The 17,537-nt window shown below is 43.3% G+C and overlaps 1 protein-coding gene across 1 annotated transcript; it reads right to left on the reverse strand.

The window, feature by feature from the left end:
- Window positions 1-296: 296 nt before the first annotated feature.
- Window positions 297-16,277, reverse strand: C1H4orf48 (chromosome 1 C4orf48 homolog). The gene is made up of 4 exons (XM_056339892.1): window positions 13,311-16,277; window positions 12,995-13,151; window positions 6,480-6,568; window positions 297-2,608 (listed from the first exon to the last, which is right to left on the reverse strand). The coding sequence occupies exons 2-4, from the start codon at window positions 13,116-13,118 to the stop codon at window positions 2,543-2,545; spliced, it is 279 nt and encodes a 92-aa protein (XP_056195867.1). The 5' UTR covers window positions 13,119-13,151; window positions 13,311-16,277; the 3' UTR covers window positions 297-2,542.
- Window positions 16,278-17,537: the final 1,260 nt, after the last annotated feature.

A 17,537-nucleotide genomic window follows, 5' to 3' on the forward strand; every position in this document is an offset into this window, starting at 1 on the left:
TCATGCCATCCAGCAGTTATAAGGAGCTTTATCACAACCAGCAAGTTCAGAGTATGGAGTCCTTAAAAAAGGTCACAAATATCATTGCAGTACTTTTAATTTCAAGTAAAAGTGAGTTTGATTTTATACTTCAGCAAATAAGAATACATTCATAATTTTACCCCAATACAAGATTTCTTTATTTTCATATTCAAAATAGCATTTTTTCTCTGTGTATTTTCCACCTAATTAAAGACCAGATATTTACTAATGCACAAGCACTGTCATTTTTCAAATCAGTAACAAAGCACACCAAATACCATAATGCATCTTGCGCTTTTATTGTATTGTATTATAGACAAAGAGGAGTACATACAGAATAATCACTGTCATCACAACTGTAAAGTTGCAGTGTCACTGTGATCCCTTTGGGAGTCAGAGAACATCCACTTGTCATTCATTCCACTTTTTTATTGTAACAAGCTGCATGTATCAAACCTCAACTGTGAGCAACCATTTTTCTAAATAAAAACACAGCCAAAAAACCTCAGTGTTTGCTAACAGGACTTTGCAAGATTCTTTAAGGTACCAGCAGAATAAGCATGCACAATAGCAATACAAAACCATAGACACACTGCCCCCTGATAAGGTGAGCTGGGCTGGAAAATTCACAGGTTCAGTGCTGGAACTCCCTCTCCTGCGAAAAGCCAACTCAAAAAAACCTGTGCATTACTTTGGTTCAAATCTAAGTGGGAGTAAAGTAACCTAAGTTTAATATTTCACAAAGGAGTTGTGTTAAGCCTAGTGTTTTATCTGTAAAATAAAATATGGTCTATGATAAGAACCTCTATTGCTTCCTGTCAGTCAGTCACCACTGGAGTGTAATGCTGCTAGAAGCAATGTGTTGCTGTGTCATGCTGCTTCTCTTTTATACAAACTAGATCCTGATGACCTGTTAAGGGTTTTTCTAGAACACTACAAAGGACAAAGTGAATTTCCTGCTTGAAATGCAGGTGCAAGGAACCTTTTCCTTGCTGAGAACCACACACATGCTTTTTGAACAACTTTGGCAGAGTATATGGCAATACACTCCTTTGCGTTACTGAGTATGACTGCACACAAAGTTGGCAGTGGGTCACAGTTCCCTATTTCCCTGTGCCTAATGTGGTAGAGAAAATGGGAGAGAAGCACTTTGGAAACATACAAATATCTTCCATCATAACTTACTGAGCAGCCTGACAGCAAAATATCAGCCATTTATGGGAAGAGAGACAAATTCATAAGAATTGGCAAAATTACTTTGAAAACCACTGTTGTTGATACTGCTCCCACACTCTTGCTTGTATAAAAGCGTCTAGCCTGTACATAGATTCTCTAGCTGATACACAGATCTCTACTAATTATACTTTGGGGATGATATTTTAAGCCCTATGAAAAATCTTACTGTTATCTACAATAATTTTCCACGGGGGCCATTTTCTGCTCTCCTCCCCAAAACAAAGGAAAAAGGGAAAATAACACGAAAGGATTTGCTCTCCTTTTTCAAAGAGTAACAAGGCGCAATTTTGCCACCTACTACTACTACTACTACTACACTGCCTAAATTGTTTTGTTCTCTCTTGTCTCACACTGACTGCAGCAGGAATATTAATAGTATCAGCACTGTAACCCACTGCTATGGAATGTAAAGTCCATGCAAGAGCTATGGACCATTTTGGTAGAACTTAAATATTTCTCAGAATACAGTTTGCAAGAGACTCCTGGGCACACAGGCATTTTGTAGGCTCTCTGCCAAAACCCTGTGTAGAGGCCAGTTTGAGTGGATCAATCCAGTATGTGATTTGCTTAATGAAAGACACTTCTTCAGAAGATTTTGGCAGACGCAATCGGTTCAATTGCCAGGCAGTATTCATGCGATTACAAATGTTACTGATCACATTAGATACTTAATGCATCTCTCCAAAAAAATCACAGCTACTGTGCGGCTCTGAAGAAATTAAAATTGTGATACAGATTACAGTGTTTTCTGTGCACTGGACTATTGATACAATTGGGAACAAATACCTTCCTTGGACTGCCAAGCAGTGACAACTATTAATTTCTATATAAAGCCATGACTGCTTGTTTGTAAATGTTTAGCTATGCATCATTGCAAAGTAGCTTCCTTTTCATGTTAGGGATATATTCTACCATAAATGCATTAAAGAATTCAGCTCCATTGACTTTCACAGATCTATGGCAATTCACGTGTGCTGATGGGCTGGCCTGAGAATCCAAGGACAGTTTTTGGCTTGAAATACTAGAAAAGTGAGATGCTATCCTCTCATAAAAGCCACAAGTGAGACTTGGGCGCTGTTTCTTCTGTTGACATTTCAGCAGATGCAATATTGCATACAGTAATGATAAAACACATCAAAGCAAAAATTATCTGAGCTGTACCTGCCTGGATAAAAATTGTTTTCCTTATGGTGTGGCACAACTTGCACTCTGTATCTTCCTGTAATTTATTGAACAGTATTTTAAAAATGAATAAATGTCCATTGGCCAAATCCCAGTGCTCTTTTCAGTGTACTGCACGAAAGCAATCACACAGGCCTCTCTTTTCCACTCTCAGGAGGAGGGTTTCTGTCTGCAGAAAAACATGAAATCAAAGAACTGAATATATCAGTTTAAAAGATTATATAATTGATTATACCTAATCCCTCCACACAGCTGTAGCCAAGGTGCTTTGCTGAGTGAAAAATCATAGTTATTAGTGCTGGTTTTCATCCAGAAAAAGTGAAGAAATAAGTATATTCAGAACCAAGATGCACAGAGAGTATTTTTATAGTTTAAATGTTTTCATTTTCACAGTTAACTACTAGGGAGTAGGCTGTCAAAATTATTAAAGTGTCCTTTATAAAGGCTGAGAAAAATTCCACTTTCAACTGCACGACTCTTAATTCCTATGCAGTTATTGCTGGCTTCCTGTTGACAACGTTTCAGTACTGTATGATTTAATTGCACCAGATACCACGTGCTGAGGAGCCAGTTGTGCTCCCAGTTACACTGCTGTTTCTCTAGAATAACTCTGAGTTCAATCCAGCTGTCAGACTAACCTTGTTGTCTGAAACTCATGATTTTTCATGACTTGAGTTTGTGGCTCCTATTTTAACCTGAGTTAATCTACTGACAGTTGCCTTATTATCGAATCCATTTGGAGCTATGCCCCTCTTGAAAACTTGAAAACCATTCTCTACATACATCATTTAAAATTACTTGGTCTTGTTTTTGGAGCGCCTTTGTGGAAAAGCATTTACAAGCTTTTTTTTCTCAGTATGCAGGAAAGAATATTAACTTTAAATCCTTAAAGATATTTAAGTATCGTTTCTTTAATTGTGATCAAATAATTTAAGTCTTTTGTGTGTCCTGGTCTCACTTTTTGAGAAACAAAGGCTGAACTTCTCAAGTGGCACCATCATTTCAGAAGCTGAGTCTCCTGCAAGACTCAAAATTGTCAGTGCAAGCAACTCATGTTAACGAGTGCAATTGTGACTGAAGAGAAACTTCCTCCTGAGCATATCTTGTGGTTTTCACCCTGTGGTCTGTGGTCCCTCAAGTAGTTTGTAGACTGACTTTGAAGAGTTTCTTGAGAGGGGAAAAAAAGTTACCAGGCTTAAATTCACCACGAATGCGTATCCCATCCGCACTGGGAAAAAACATTAAAGGTTGAAGCCCACTTATTAATAAATTATCTCATGCTCCGTGAAATAGCAAGGTGTTCAGGCTGCTGGTGTTCCTCTGACATGATAGCTCATGAAAAATTAGTAAGAGCAAAGGGCTGATTAACAAAGACGCAGTTTCCAAAGGAATAGCCGGGCACTTCTACCTGGAGACCTGCTCCACCAAGCTTTTCCTGCTTGGCCAGCAGTACCTCTGTCCCCTAGCGGCTCCCACTCTCTGCTCCTCATTTCTTGCTCTCCGACTGCAAAATTTTGCAAGGAAAGGCAGTTTGAGAACTGCTTTTCCTTCCCCTCCACAGCCCTCTGTCCTTTTCAACTCAGACTTTTGACATCCACGTTTGCATTAAAGATGACTTGTTCACTTTCCTTGTCTGCTTTCACTTATCAGCTTAGTGCAGTGGCAGGCATTACTACACACTGTTCCTTGCTTGTACAATGAAATCTTGGATGAGTGAATGCTCTTATTGTTGTGAGCCCAGTAGAAATCATAGAATCACCTTAACATCAAACAGGCTTACTGGATTTCACTGTAATGCCAAGCTGTCACTGTTACCACAAACCCTGCCTAGGCATCACTCATGACTGCTTACAGGCAGGAAGAGCAGATCTGGGAGCACTCAATTGTAAACTGAAAGACTACGAAAAAGAAGCATCAATTACAAAATTAATTGCAGCCCTCTTGGCATTGGCTTAGGAAGTCCCTGGTAGGAACAGTCCTGCATGGAGTTTCCCCTTGTAAAAACTTTCAAGACTCAGGAGTTGTTGGACGAAGTTGTTTGTGTGTAAAACTTGAAAAATTATAGTTGGTCAGCATAAACCAAGCACCAGTGGAGTAAGGGTATGGAGGCTGTACCTTGCAGAGAATAGAAAGCCACAGTGTGCCATTTGTAAGGCCCTGGACCCTGCATTTCACTTTTGTATCTCTGCATCATTCAATAATTTGTACTTAACTGAAGCATCTCCTCCAGAAAGGGCTTTGGAGTCTCAATCCAAAGGCTGAAAAAGATGGACAGTAATATACCCTTTCTTTACTAGCAGTACTAAACTCTGACAGTTGTCAAAGCGTGGGTGATGTTCCAGATAACTGGTTGTGGTTGTTTTGATGATGCGCTGTTCCTATGCCCCTTGTTCTCTAATACTGAGGGCTGGCTGAATCAGTGCCTTAGCATCTTAGGCCTGTCCCAAGTCCTCACTGAAACAGCTTACCCTGCAGCACTCTGAGGCCAGCCTCTCCCTTTATATTCTGCCTCACTCTTAGGACACAGCATTGCCCTTTGATGGGTTGTATTCTTACTCTGCTCTGCAAATACAATAGCCAACACAGATATGTCTGAATATGTCTGTAAGTGGGATTAAGGAATTGTGCTGCCTCTGTTGCATTCAAAAAATCTTCTCAGTGTGGCTTAGAGAAATTTAGTACCTGCTTTAACTTCCCATGTAAAGTCTGGTGACAGTATAAGAACCAACACAGCTATGATTGCACATGGTCTTGCCGTGTCATGTGAAATGTAAATATTTCAGCTGAACCTAATCCAAACTTAGGTGAAATCCCACCAGGTACCAGAACAGCCTAGCGCAGCTGCTGGAGGTAAAGAGTCCCTATTCACACTCTACCACTGAAGAGTTATTTAGTATTATGCTAGTGCATGGGAAACTTTTGCAACGTAACCCATACTGCACTCAGAGCTCTGCCCTAATCAGTTTGCTCTTGATAGCTCAAGAAAGCTAAAGTCACCCCAACCTTACTGTGTAGGGCCCTACATGATTGCCCAAGGTCACAAGAAAGCAAAGGCAAAGCCATGTAATTGCCCTTCTGTGTTATAGTTTGAGAGGCACAATTAATTTACTACTCTGGTTGACTCTGCTGTGAATGATAATTTGAGTAGAGCATGACTTTAGAGAAGCAAGGAGCCCTTCTCACCTACCAACAGAGGTGACACGGGTCAAAGGCACTGAGCAGGCACCTAAAGGAACTGGGAGACGTGGCTGCGAACTGGTTTCACTCACCACAAGTTGCTTTACTGTCATGTTGCCAGCGTTAATGGAGCTGTTAGGGAAGGAGAGGCAGGACAAAACACACATGGTGAGGCTTTATTAGAATTGAGAGACCTCCTGCCTCTTGCAAACTTCAGACAGCATGGGAACCACTGCGATAGGTCCTACCGCAGTCAGTGTTTATGCATACTTACGATCCCACATATGCATGCATTGCTAAAATCAGGGGATTTAACACACCCTCATTTTTTGTTCGTTGGGACCTCTGCAGCACAAGACTGGCATGTGAGGAAAATGCCCTGTGTGTTGTGATAACTACCCGAGCAAATGTGCTTCCCTCTTTTGCACAGACTATCGATCCATGAGCAAAGAATATATGTGCTTCCCTTTCCTCCCTGCCAGCCCTGCCTGCCACCTTCTTGCTCTCCCATTTGCTTTCCACTCCTACCCACTGAGCAGTCAGTCCACAGCTCAGAAACAATGTTGTGAGGTAGAGAGAAAATCAGTTTTCTTGTTCTTCTCTCCTTCATGCATCATCTTTCCTTCTTTATTTGATGCAGGGACTGTCTGGGGTAATTCTTTAGCCTGTTATGCAAGAAGTTAGACTAGATGATCTTTAATGAACCTCTCCAGCCTAGGAAAAAATAATCTGTACTTGGTACAATCCTATTTGCTGAAATGGAAGTGAGTCAGCAGGGATGTCATTTCTGCTATACGCAGACAGGCAGACCTGGCCACTTGGCTATAAAGGCTAAGTAAGAGCATTTCTATAGTAACACATACCCGTGCGTCTAGATTATATGCCGTCTTCTTTAAATCCTGCAACGCCCTCTGCATGAACTCAAATGCATGGCAGTCAACACAGGGGCGACCTGGAAAAAGGTACAGAAGAAGACATCATTGTCACAGCATGAAATCTGGAGTGCAGCAGTACAGAGGGGGAATACTCAGAGACCTTGTAATGCCAGGAGCAAATCCATTTTGCCAGGCACCCACACCTGCATGTGCACAAGGTTAGGGCTGCCCGTGGACAGGGCTGTATCTGTCCTTGTGCACATGTCTGAGGACCAGAAAAAACACAAGAGCATTTTGCTGTGTGTACTCTTCTGAACACAGCTCAGGCTTCATTCTACCCAGCGCCGCGTGCCTTCAGCCCCCAGCCTCTTACCTTAAAATTGAAATCCTCAACCCTCCTCAGACACGGGTTAATTGTCAACTGAAAATAGCAGTTTGCAGTGGTTCAGAAATCAGACAGGCAGGTCTGTTTTTACAGGAGCTCTTACAGAGCAGCCTGGCAAGGGACAGTGCCAGATCTGTATTTGCTTCCTTTCACCTGCTGCTGTATTTTTTCTCTGCCAGGAATGCAAAGCATCCCACTGGCTCTGCAGCTGGTACCAGTGTGTGTGCACAGAGGGGCAGGGCAGGGAAAAGGCAGAGAAGAGGGGGAGAAGGAGACGACAACAACTAGAATGGCTCACTTCTGGACCTGGGCATTTCCACTCTGCCAGGATTCACCCTGCACTTAAGCCCTTTTGTGGGTTTTTAGGAGAAGAAATGCAGGTACTGGAGGAGGTGCAGGTGGAATGGGAAGAGAGGCCTTCTGTACTGATCACAGAGCCCCCGTGTTGGGGGGAGTGCTGAAACCCTTGCCCACAGGCAGCCACTTGTGCTGCTCTGACAAAGCAAAGAGGGCGCAAAGCTGCTGCTGAGATAGCTGGGGAGCTGCCTGGAGCCAGGAACCTGCTGTGCAGCACTGCAGCACCCCATGCCTGGCACCCTGCTGCCAATATGGACTTAGCAGTTGGGCCTGACACAAGGGAGCAGCCAGAGTGCTTCTTGGTCCCCAGCAAACCTCTTAGGGTCTTTGACCTGTTCAGGAGGTGTTTCTCTCCCATCCATCCTCCTCCATCTCCCCTTCGTGCAGCTGACATCTCAGGGAGACCGCGGGATCAAGCCAGGGATTGAATTCCAGGGATATGGGGAGATCCAAAGTCTCCACCTCTGTAAGTACATCACTCACAAAGACTCCAGGTCCAAGAGAAATAGTGACAGGATGGTTTCGAGCACATTTCAAAGACACACAACCCCCTCCTGGTTTCAGTATTTCAGTGATTTAATTTTTTCCACTTCAGATCATGGAGCAGAGTCCTCAGAGAGAACCTGCATCCTCAGTCTGCTGTCAACAAATCCATCATTTGCTTGATGCCATGGTCTGCTCCCTCCCCTTGCTGTGATCTCAGAAAGCACCCTGCCCTGGCTACACCTTGGTGAAGTGCTGCATATCTTGAAGTACTTGTTACTAAAGTGTTCTTAAAATCAGAACTTGATGGAGAAAAATCCAAACTTCGGGTCATAAATGAATGTCTCCTGCTCTGGCAGTGTGGAGAAAGCTCTCTGAGGAGTCATGAATTCAACAGTCAATCATTGCCTGCTACCCAGGAAATCTTCCCAGGCCCTTATAAAGGCGATGGCTGCATGGAATCATTCACTGGTATTTATGGCAGCCAAGTGCTCCTGTGTGGACAGGGAGGTACTAGTGGAACGACACAACTATGCCAAGTGGTTGTTTCACTCTGCCACCCCTGTGAAAGTAGCTGCCCTGGCATCAAAGCAGCCTCTGCAGGAAGATGGTGGTGACACTGAGGATACCTGCCTGGGCAGCTCTGTGTCCTGGGTCAGCACATGCGAAGCTACTCACACCACACTGCTTTTTGACGCCACCATGCAGATGCAGACAGTTTCACCACATAATGGGATATTTATTCATACTTTCTAAAGTAGTCTCCTGGGCTGTTCTTGATGAAGAGTCCTTCTCCAGGCACAGCTATCCCTGGGTCAGGTTAGTACTCCTGCCTGCTGGGAGCTAGCAGCCCTGTAGCACTGGCAGCGAGAGAGCTCATGTCATTCTCCAACCAGCTACATCCCAGTATGGGACACACCATTTTGACTTAGAGCAGCACAGAGAGCACTCACTGAAGCAGCACTACTGGCAGATGAGAGGACAGCGAGGACAGCTGTACCTGGGAGGAGGTGATAAGCAGCCGGGGAGGTGGCTAGCTATAAACTCTTCCACCCATGCAGCCCTGCAGAGCTTACATCTGTTCAGCACTTTGGGAACTGAACTAGGGCAGTTCTGATCTCTCCATCAAGCACTAGCACAGAGCAACTTGCAAGCAGTTCCCCAAATAAAATAGAGGTGATACCCTGTTACCTGGAAAGCCTGTAGCTACAGTCAGACTTTTACCAGCAAACCTGCCCAAGTACTGATTTAAACAGGCTTTTAAACTATTACACTAGCCAGATTCCTGCAGTAGCCAATAGCAAATACTTAAGGAATATATAAGAATAAGATTAGAAATGTTCTTCCAGCCTATCAAGATGTTTGAGGATATCCTGAGTCTGACTGGTGTTTCTACATCTGATAAGGTTGCCGTGAATTTTTCTCACATTCATTTGCCTCATTACTTCCTGAATCCATGTAAACTTTTGGCACCTACAGCATCCTGTGACAATGAGTTCCACAGCTTAGCTATTCAGTGAGTGAACAAAATACCATTCTTGTCTGCTCTGAGGTTAACATCTGCTGCCTTCATTTCCTGCCTCTAATCTTTTGCAGTGGAAGAGACCGTTATTAAATATTCACTATTTTTGTCCAGCTTATGACTTTGCTGCTTTCCATCACTCCCTGCCTCAGTGTCTCCTTTCCAGACTGAAGAGCTGGACTGGTAAACTGGCCTATTTAGCTAGACTTCATCTCTCTTCATGCTTACAATATTTTCAGTAGGATGTCCATGGACATTTCCCCAACATATGATCTAAGGGTCTGTTTTCACAAAGGTTTTAAACAAATCTAAATGTGCTGTTGCCAATAGCAGCAATCCCACCCTGATTTCTGTCCTTGGCTACATGTTCCCACACTTTCCGTCACTTACAGCAGGAGTAACCATGCAGTTGCTTGGTCAGCTGGATTGCTGATCTTTTTTTCTCCAGATCAGATCCTGAATACCCAAGTTCTGGGGCCAGAACAAGAAACAGGGCAAGGGCAGGAGGCCAGGTTATGGGGAGGAGGGCAAAGGCAGCATAGGCTTACATCAGCTTATAGTAATCATGAAACTAAACCTAAGTCGCCTCATAGCAAAGTACAGCAGAGTGCTATTAATTCCTTGCTGACAGCTGGGAACAGACTATCATTCATAGGGAGACTTAACAGGTTTGTGGATTAACATAATGAGAATTATCAAGAGTCAGCTATAATTCTTTAAATGGGTCCTGTCAGCACGAAGACTGTATGTGTCTTTGTGTGTTTGGGGAGAAGTGGGGGAGGAGAGCCTAAAATATGCTTCTTGGCTTCTTCTTGGTGAAAAACTGGAACTGAAAGCACTGTGGAAGTCTGATTTACTTTCCATCACATGCACATGGCATCTACTCTTTGTATTTCATGCACCTTGGCTAATGAAAACAGACTGACCAGCTTCTGTTCTTCAAATTCCACATTTCAGCTTTCACAGTGGGTGATCTGGGCTATAAATGAAATGGGAGATTGGAGAAACTACTTAATATTTTTTCTAGTGGATTGCATTGAACTTTAAACAAAATAATCCACAAATGTTAGTAAGACCACTTCATACTCGAACAGTTTTTTGCATATGCAAAGTGCTGTGTATAAGGACATGGTTAACCACTGCTAATTAGCGTTATTCATAAAAAGCTGGGCCTGGCTCTCTGGCTGGCAGAAACTATGCCAAGCAGAGAGCAGGTGATGGTACCCCAAGCCAGATATCAGTGCCACACAGAGGGCAGGATCCCTCTGCAATGCTAAGAACTGTGACTCACTCTCATGCTTCTTTCGGGTGACTCCTGCACCTCCCACACTTGCATGAGGACATTGCTGTCCCTCTCCAGCTCATGCTGCTGTAGGAAGAACACATTTCTCCCACCAAGTGGGAGAGTGAGGCTGTAGGGCCGTGTGGTCCACAAGAGATTGTTCCTACTCAAGGCATGTTTCCAGTACCACGTCATCCACCTGGGAACAGAGAAAAGCATCGAGCACCACACTGGTCTGCCCTGCAGAAGGACACCTAGTACGGTTCATATACATCATATACCCCTGCCAAGAACATGTACTAGAGCCCCAGTTTTGTTGCTGGGTCATTCAGGATCCCACAGCCACCAGTTTACCTGGGCTGACAGTATGGACTTAAGTGCCAGCAATGGGGAAGGTATGTGCACGTGCGCCAGTAGCACTGCCCCCAAAATGGGTCAGTGCCCAGGAGGATCCACTCCATGATGAGAAATAGCCAGTGCATCTGACATCAAGCAGGAAAAGATCCAGGAATGTCTGCAGTATGTCACATCAAAGGTCTGCCTGGCCCACTGTCCTGTTTCTCATGAGCCACATCACTTCTAGTACAACAAATGTGTCTAGGAGCATTCCCAAGCCTTGAGAGCAGCTGGCATAGGACAGCTCATATCTGGAACAGATCTGGAACAATTTCCCCTTGAATTTACCCAATCAGTTCTGCAATCCCAAGAAAACTTTTAGCATCCATAGCTTCCTAAGGGAGGACTTCCACAGGTTAACTATCAGGAAGAGACTAGATGGGCAAAGGAAAGTACCTGGAACACTTAGCAGCTATGCAGCACTGTCTCAACAAGTGGCTGATTAGGAGCATCCTGAGTTTCTTGCTGCTTTAAAACTCTGTCCCTACAGCAGCACAGAACAATTCGCCATCCATGATCAGCTGAGAGTCTTCCTCCTCACCTGGCCTCAGACATAAATACCCTTATGCATTCGTAGCAATGCTACCAGCCTCCATTACTTAGGACAGAGCAGCCTGTCTCTCCAGAAACACTGGACACAGAAACACTCTGACCTGCCCTTCATTCCTCTCTCTCACATGCAGGAGTCAGACAAGTCAAGGAACCTTCCTCAAGTGCTCCTCAGGGGTCTCAGTAGCTTGGCCAGAAGATATAAAAAATACAACTCCTTGAGACTGGGGTCAGAGACCCTGGCCAAGAGTTTTGTTCTACAGATAAAATGGGAGTTTCCACCACACAGGCAGAGTAAGGAACCACGATATACTTTGCCCCAAAAATGTGTTGACTTGCCTCTGCTAATAGACACACATATAGGGCACATATAGTTTATTTTTCAAGCACGATATTCTCCCTGAGGAAACAAAATGGACTACTTGTCACAAAACTTACTAAAATTAATTAATACCTAAAAAACACACACACAAAATAGAGATGAGGTCAATGAGGTCTGTTTAAGAACCAAAACTTAGCACTAATAGAAAAGAATGGAAAAAGAAGGGAATTCAGCATGTAAACTCTGTAGAGACAAATACACATAGGTGTATTTGAAAACTAGTAATGGAATTATAGGAGAATAAAACAGTGACTAAATCAGGTCTTCTATTAAATATTTCTGCAGCCATGTGAAAAGATAGCTGCGATACAAAGTAAGCATGACTAAGAACTAAAGATAGGTTTGTATACAATTACCTTCCTTTTTTCTTTTTCCTCCCAGAGGATATTTTCTAATGAAAGGCTACTTTCCACTTGTTATCAGAACACCCTGAGAACACTGACTCCATGTTTTGCCTCATTTTGGAGCTAAGAATGTTTAAGTAGAGACTTGCTCAAAATGACAGAGGAAGCTAATGCAGAGCTGTGATCCAAATTCAAGAGAACCCAGCTCCGTGGTGTGCTCAAGCCAGTCTGTCATATTTATTTATTTATTAGATCTGCAGAATAGCAGCAGGATTTCAGAAATCTATATACGCTTTACAAATACACTGATTGGGTAAACCTCCCCTGTGTCAGTCTGTAGTAGTTACAAGAAATTTGAACTTGACCTATTGTTCCAGCTAAATACTAAAATAAGAAAAATGTAATGCCTTAGCAGAAATAGACACAAATTTTCTTCCAACAATATCCAGACTAGCAAGCATGTTATATGTATTGTGGCAAATCTTGAAATGAAACTCTCTAGAAGCAGATCTAAAAGACCTAAACCCAAAGAGCTTTGAAACAAGCTCCAATAAAAATTATAGTATGCAGTTAGCATTTTTTTCCTAAACGACTACTAATCCTTTGCTTACGTGCTGTTTTTATAAGCGTTGTTTTCATGGGCTTTGCTGACATGTTACAAACTCATCATTACTCCCTCGCTAATCAGGCAATGCTGCGTTTTCCTGGAGCTTAAGGTCTGTGTGGCTGCTGTGAGTTAAGTGGAGGAAAGAAAGCAGACGCGGTGCAGCGGGAGGGCATGAGTGCACATGACAGGTACATACTTTCTGCAGGAATCACACTCCCAGGGTCCTGGCTGGCCCCTACAAGCCTCATGCTTAGCAGGCCAACCACTGAGATGAACGGGATCGCCACACGCATCACACTCCAGACAGACGGCAACGCCATTATCTCATCAATAATTCAAGCTATCTTCCCTGCCTGAAACAAGGAGAAATAGTGAAAATCAGCAGTTTGCTACCACACACAAACCCACAAAGAAGTGGACGAGACCTGATAAGCACAGACCCACATGCGCACGCAAACAAACCCACATGCCATGTGCTTGCAATGCACCCCACGGACCAGTTTGCCCAATACCTGATCTTTTTCTTCGCCTGTCTGCTAGACCCTTGGAGCAGTTGTAGCAAGCAGGAGAGGCTCCAGCAGCCGCTCTGAGCATGCGCCCCCTCTGCATCCCCCTTCCCTGATTAGGGTCATTGCCATGGAGATTTGCTATAGCAACACCGAAAAATTGGAGCTGCCAAGTGGAGAAGATTTAAAGGGACCACAATGTGGTGAATGGTCATTGCTGAGCTCCTCCCCTGACTCAGTTCCTCAAAGGCCATGTCCTCTTCTTGGTGAACACTGGCTGCTGCTACGCACGTAAGAGGGTCTTAGGCAATCTTTGTGTTTGTCGATTTTATTCCCAAAGGGAATGTGCTGAAATATGCAGCTCCCATCCCTTGCTTTAGTTGTAACTCAAAGTGAGATTTTGTTCCAAGAGGTTTAAAATGAGATTAAAACTCCAAAGCTTGCTTGGAAAAATAAAGATGCAGGGCCTGTTGATGGTGCCCTGCACGCCAGGGAAGACTACATTATGGTCTTCATTTAACTACCTTGAAAACAAAGCCTTGTGGACAGCAGCAACATTGGCACATGAACCAGCCCAGGAATATGGATCCTGCACAGGATCACACTAGGTAACCATGATAACAGCCCAGTCAAAACCTATGTACTGTCAAAGTTTAAAGACGCTCACTTCAAGATCAACTCTTGATCCAGGATTTTGCTAATAGATTGTGTCCTGACAAAGCTCAAGCATGAGCCCTTCTGGATCTCCGTAAGTAACTGGCTGAAATCAAGCCTTCAGGATGTGGAGGTGATATTTTTTGATACTTTTTGGAAAAAAGAGAGAGACACTTTCAATACCTGTTTGCCCCAGAGTGTGGTTCAAGACTCATCTTTGTTGTTCTTTCACAGGAGGACACTATGTCTCCTCTCACCAGGGAGCAGCCTCCAGCCTTCCTGTTCTGTACAGAATAACTAACCTGCCAAGCTGTGGAGGTACCAGCCTTCCCAGGCTGAGACACAATTTACCCCTGGACGTCTTCAGCTCTAGGGACTGTCACCAGCAACGTACTCTGCTTCTATTTTACTTGTTCCTGTGGCTTCCTCAGAATTACCTTTTACATCCCTCATTTCAATGCTTATGCTTTTTGCACCAGGTTAATTTAAAGGTCATCTCAAAGGCCCCCAGGCTCTTGACTGCTTCCTGGCAAAGTGGAATTGCCTTGTGCATGCAAGACTGCAGAGGGGCAGCCCAGAGTTGTAGAAGCAATTCCTACAAGAGTAACACATTAAGCAAATTTTTAGCCCAAAGTGCAACTGAAGCTCAGCTTCCATTGCATGGAAGGTCCAAATGAAAGTCTCAGCCAGTGGGGTCTTCATAAGGTGAGTCACGGCACACATGCACCAAAATGGCTCCACAGACTTTATGAGAAACTGAGACTCCTAATCCAGACTCTGAAGTTGGATGCCTGAAGTGAGTTTGTGTGAGATGGCTCAGTTTAACATTGTTTGTCTCTTCACAGGCCTCAGATGCCTGTTAAAGGAGCAGTTCTGTAAGAGCCAGGATATAATGGAACAACGTTGTACAGTTTGCCTATACACTCATCTAGCGCTGGTCACAGTCTAGCCCTGATCTGCAGTTTTAAATAACACCAAATGGAAATTCTGGCACAAAATGCAAACCTTACACTTCCATTCATGCTGGCATATGTGTTTCTTGCGCATACCCTCATTATGGTCCCATGGCCATATCATACTTTTCATACATGAGCTTCAAGAAAAGGACTGAAAGGAATTGCCTACAGATGCAATAACCTTTGATAACTTGGAAAGCACTGTTTGTTCTAATATTTTTTCAAGGTATCAATATAGTATTTTCTAAAGTCATAAGTATTTTGTAAAACCTTTTTCATAATTGTTTGGTCTTTTCAGTAGGTATGTAGAACAAGCAGTGCAACACACGATAAAGCAAGGAAAGGAATTTGACATCTCAGGGAAGAAGGCCAACCACAGAAGTAAGTAGTGTCACCCACCCTAAACAACTGCAAAAAGTATAAAGGGGATCAGAGCAGAGAACTTGGGAAAATTTGGAATAAAGCTGAAGGTCTTGAAATACGTCATTCCTAGGATGCCAAGACTCCAAGGATGCCTACACATGGTTTGGTGGTATCTTGTTATTAGGGCCTCTATATCACAGCAAAGTTTTGCATAGTCGTATATGCATCCAATAGAGCTTCTCTGCGAGAGGATGGACCATCTTTGTCTTGGTTTCTGACTGCTCCACCACCCAATATCCAGACTTAACACGGCAATAGTACCACAGAAGGGGTCCTTGCTGAACCGGCCTACTGCCATCCAGACAGTGCACCACCATTGAACCTGGTCCCACTTGTGACACTGGGAGGGATCTGTGGTAGGGCACCCTCTATCCACCATCTAATGGGGTGGATGGTGTTATTTTTGTGTTACAGCACACCGCTAAGCTTAAAATAATGCCCATTTTTTTAATTGCTTGGTGCCAATGTAAAACAATCAGACATTGAACTTGCAGAGTTGGGTCAGTTTTTGTGTCAAATGACATGGTCTTTAAGAAGCATGAAAGAAGTTCCCAACTGCTCTTGCTAGCAGAACCGTGTGGTCCAAGACACAGTTCTCAATTCACAGGGAACAGAATCTGGTCTGCATGAAGAAGTTCCAGAAATCTGTGTTGTTCTATCACCTCCAGCAAAGCTGAAGAAGAGAGAAGCGTGAAAGCATTTGCATGACTTGCTTTGCTATTATATCCCCTATTGCCTACCCCTATGACTAAGGAATATCAGTACCCAATTTAATTTTAAGGATGAGAAAATTCCAAGAGATTCATAGGAGTCCAACTGCTGTCTGGAGAATGTCATAGTGAATCCCAGAGGGCTGTTGGAAATATTTGTACTTCATTTTCTTTTTCTACAGAGAAGCCATGCCTAATTATCATTTGCTAACAAAAGAAGAGTTTCCTCCAAAATAATCAGAACCACCCAGACATTTATTGGGAAGATGAGGGCAGACATCTGGTAGCTCCCTCAGAAAATCTCTTGTTGATGCCTAAGTGTCACAGGTATTGAAAGTTACATCTTTGCACTGAAGGAACAAAATGTATGTACCTAGTTAAAATCACTAACTTTAAAGGCCTGAGTTAGATATGTGTGCCTAAAAGGAAGGTGCAGGCAAAGGTTCTAATTTTAGAACTCTATTATTATACTCATGAGTACACATGGCAAGTGGGGTGGTTAATCCCACTGTAATATGAAGTGTTAAATCATTGCCTGCTAACATGGCCATAAGCCCTTTTTCTGAACTCAAACAGAAGAAGAAAGCACAGAGACAGAAAAATCTGTGCCTGGTTACTATTACTTGAATAACAGAGTGGCAAGAGAATACAGGCCCCAGAAAGGCCAAGTAGCAAACCCAGATGCAAATAGTGAGAAACATGAAGAATAGCAAGAAAGCATTTTTTAAACACATGGAGAGTGAGGAAGACAGAAACCAAGTGAAGAGTTTGTTCTCTGTTCAGTAGAAGGGGAAAGTTAATCAAGTTGAGGCCTAGAAAGTAATAGAGGTCTTAGCATCTGTTTTACCTACCCAACCAAAATAAGGCAAACTAGTGAGCAGCAGGCTAACATAACTAATACCAGTGCACAAGTTTTAGGTAAGAACACTGAACAGAAATTTGCTTTGGTTACATACGCTTGTAGGTTTGTGGCACATCACTTTTCTGGGTTTCAATCTGCCTAGAGCTCTTTTTTTACTCAGGGCTATCACTAGACCTACCTCAGGATATTTAAAGAAGAAACCAAAGCAACCACCATCAGCAACCATTGCAGAGAGCTCAGGGAAGATGTGAGCTATACCGGCCATGGAAAAGGGTAAATGTAGTGACTATCTTTAAAAGGGGGAAGAGAAAATCTCCCTTATATGACACACAAGCCAGTTTACCATCAGTCCTTATGAATGTTTTAGAAGCAATAATCCCACCAACAAACAGTTTGTAAGCATTCAGAAAACAAAAACTGGAGTTGCAAATAGGAGGTATTTGTCAAGAATCAAGTCAAACCAGTTTAGTTTCCTTCTGTGACATGGTAACAGGCCTTGCAGGTAGGGAAAGCCAAATTTAATCAACTTCAGGAAGATTTGTATTGCTGTGTTGAACAGCATTGTCAGAAGCAAGCCAAGGAAACTGCTCTGAGGCCAGCAAAACTGGTTGGGTCACTGCTGAGCCCT

This window comes from Falco biarmicus, chromosome 1 (genome assembly GCF_023638135.1).
Source record: "Falco biarmicus isolate bFalBia1 chromosome 1, bFalBia1.pri, whole genome shotgun sequence".
Taxonomy (NCBI): domain Eukaryota; kingdom Metazoa; phylum Chordata; class Aves; order Falconiformes; family Falconidae; genus Falco; species Falco biarmicus.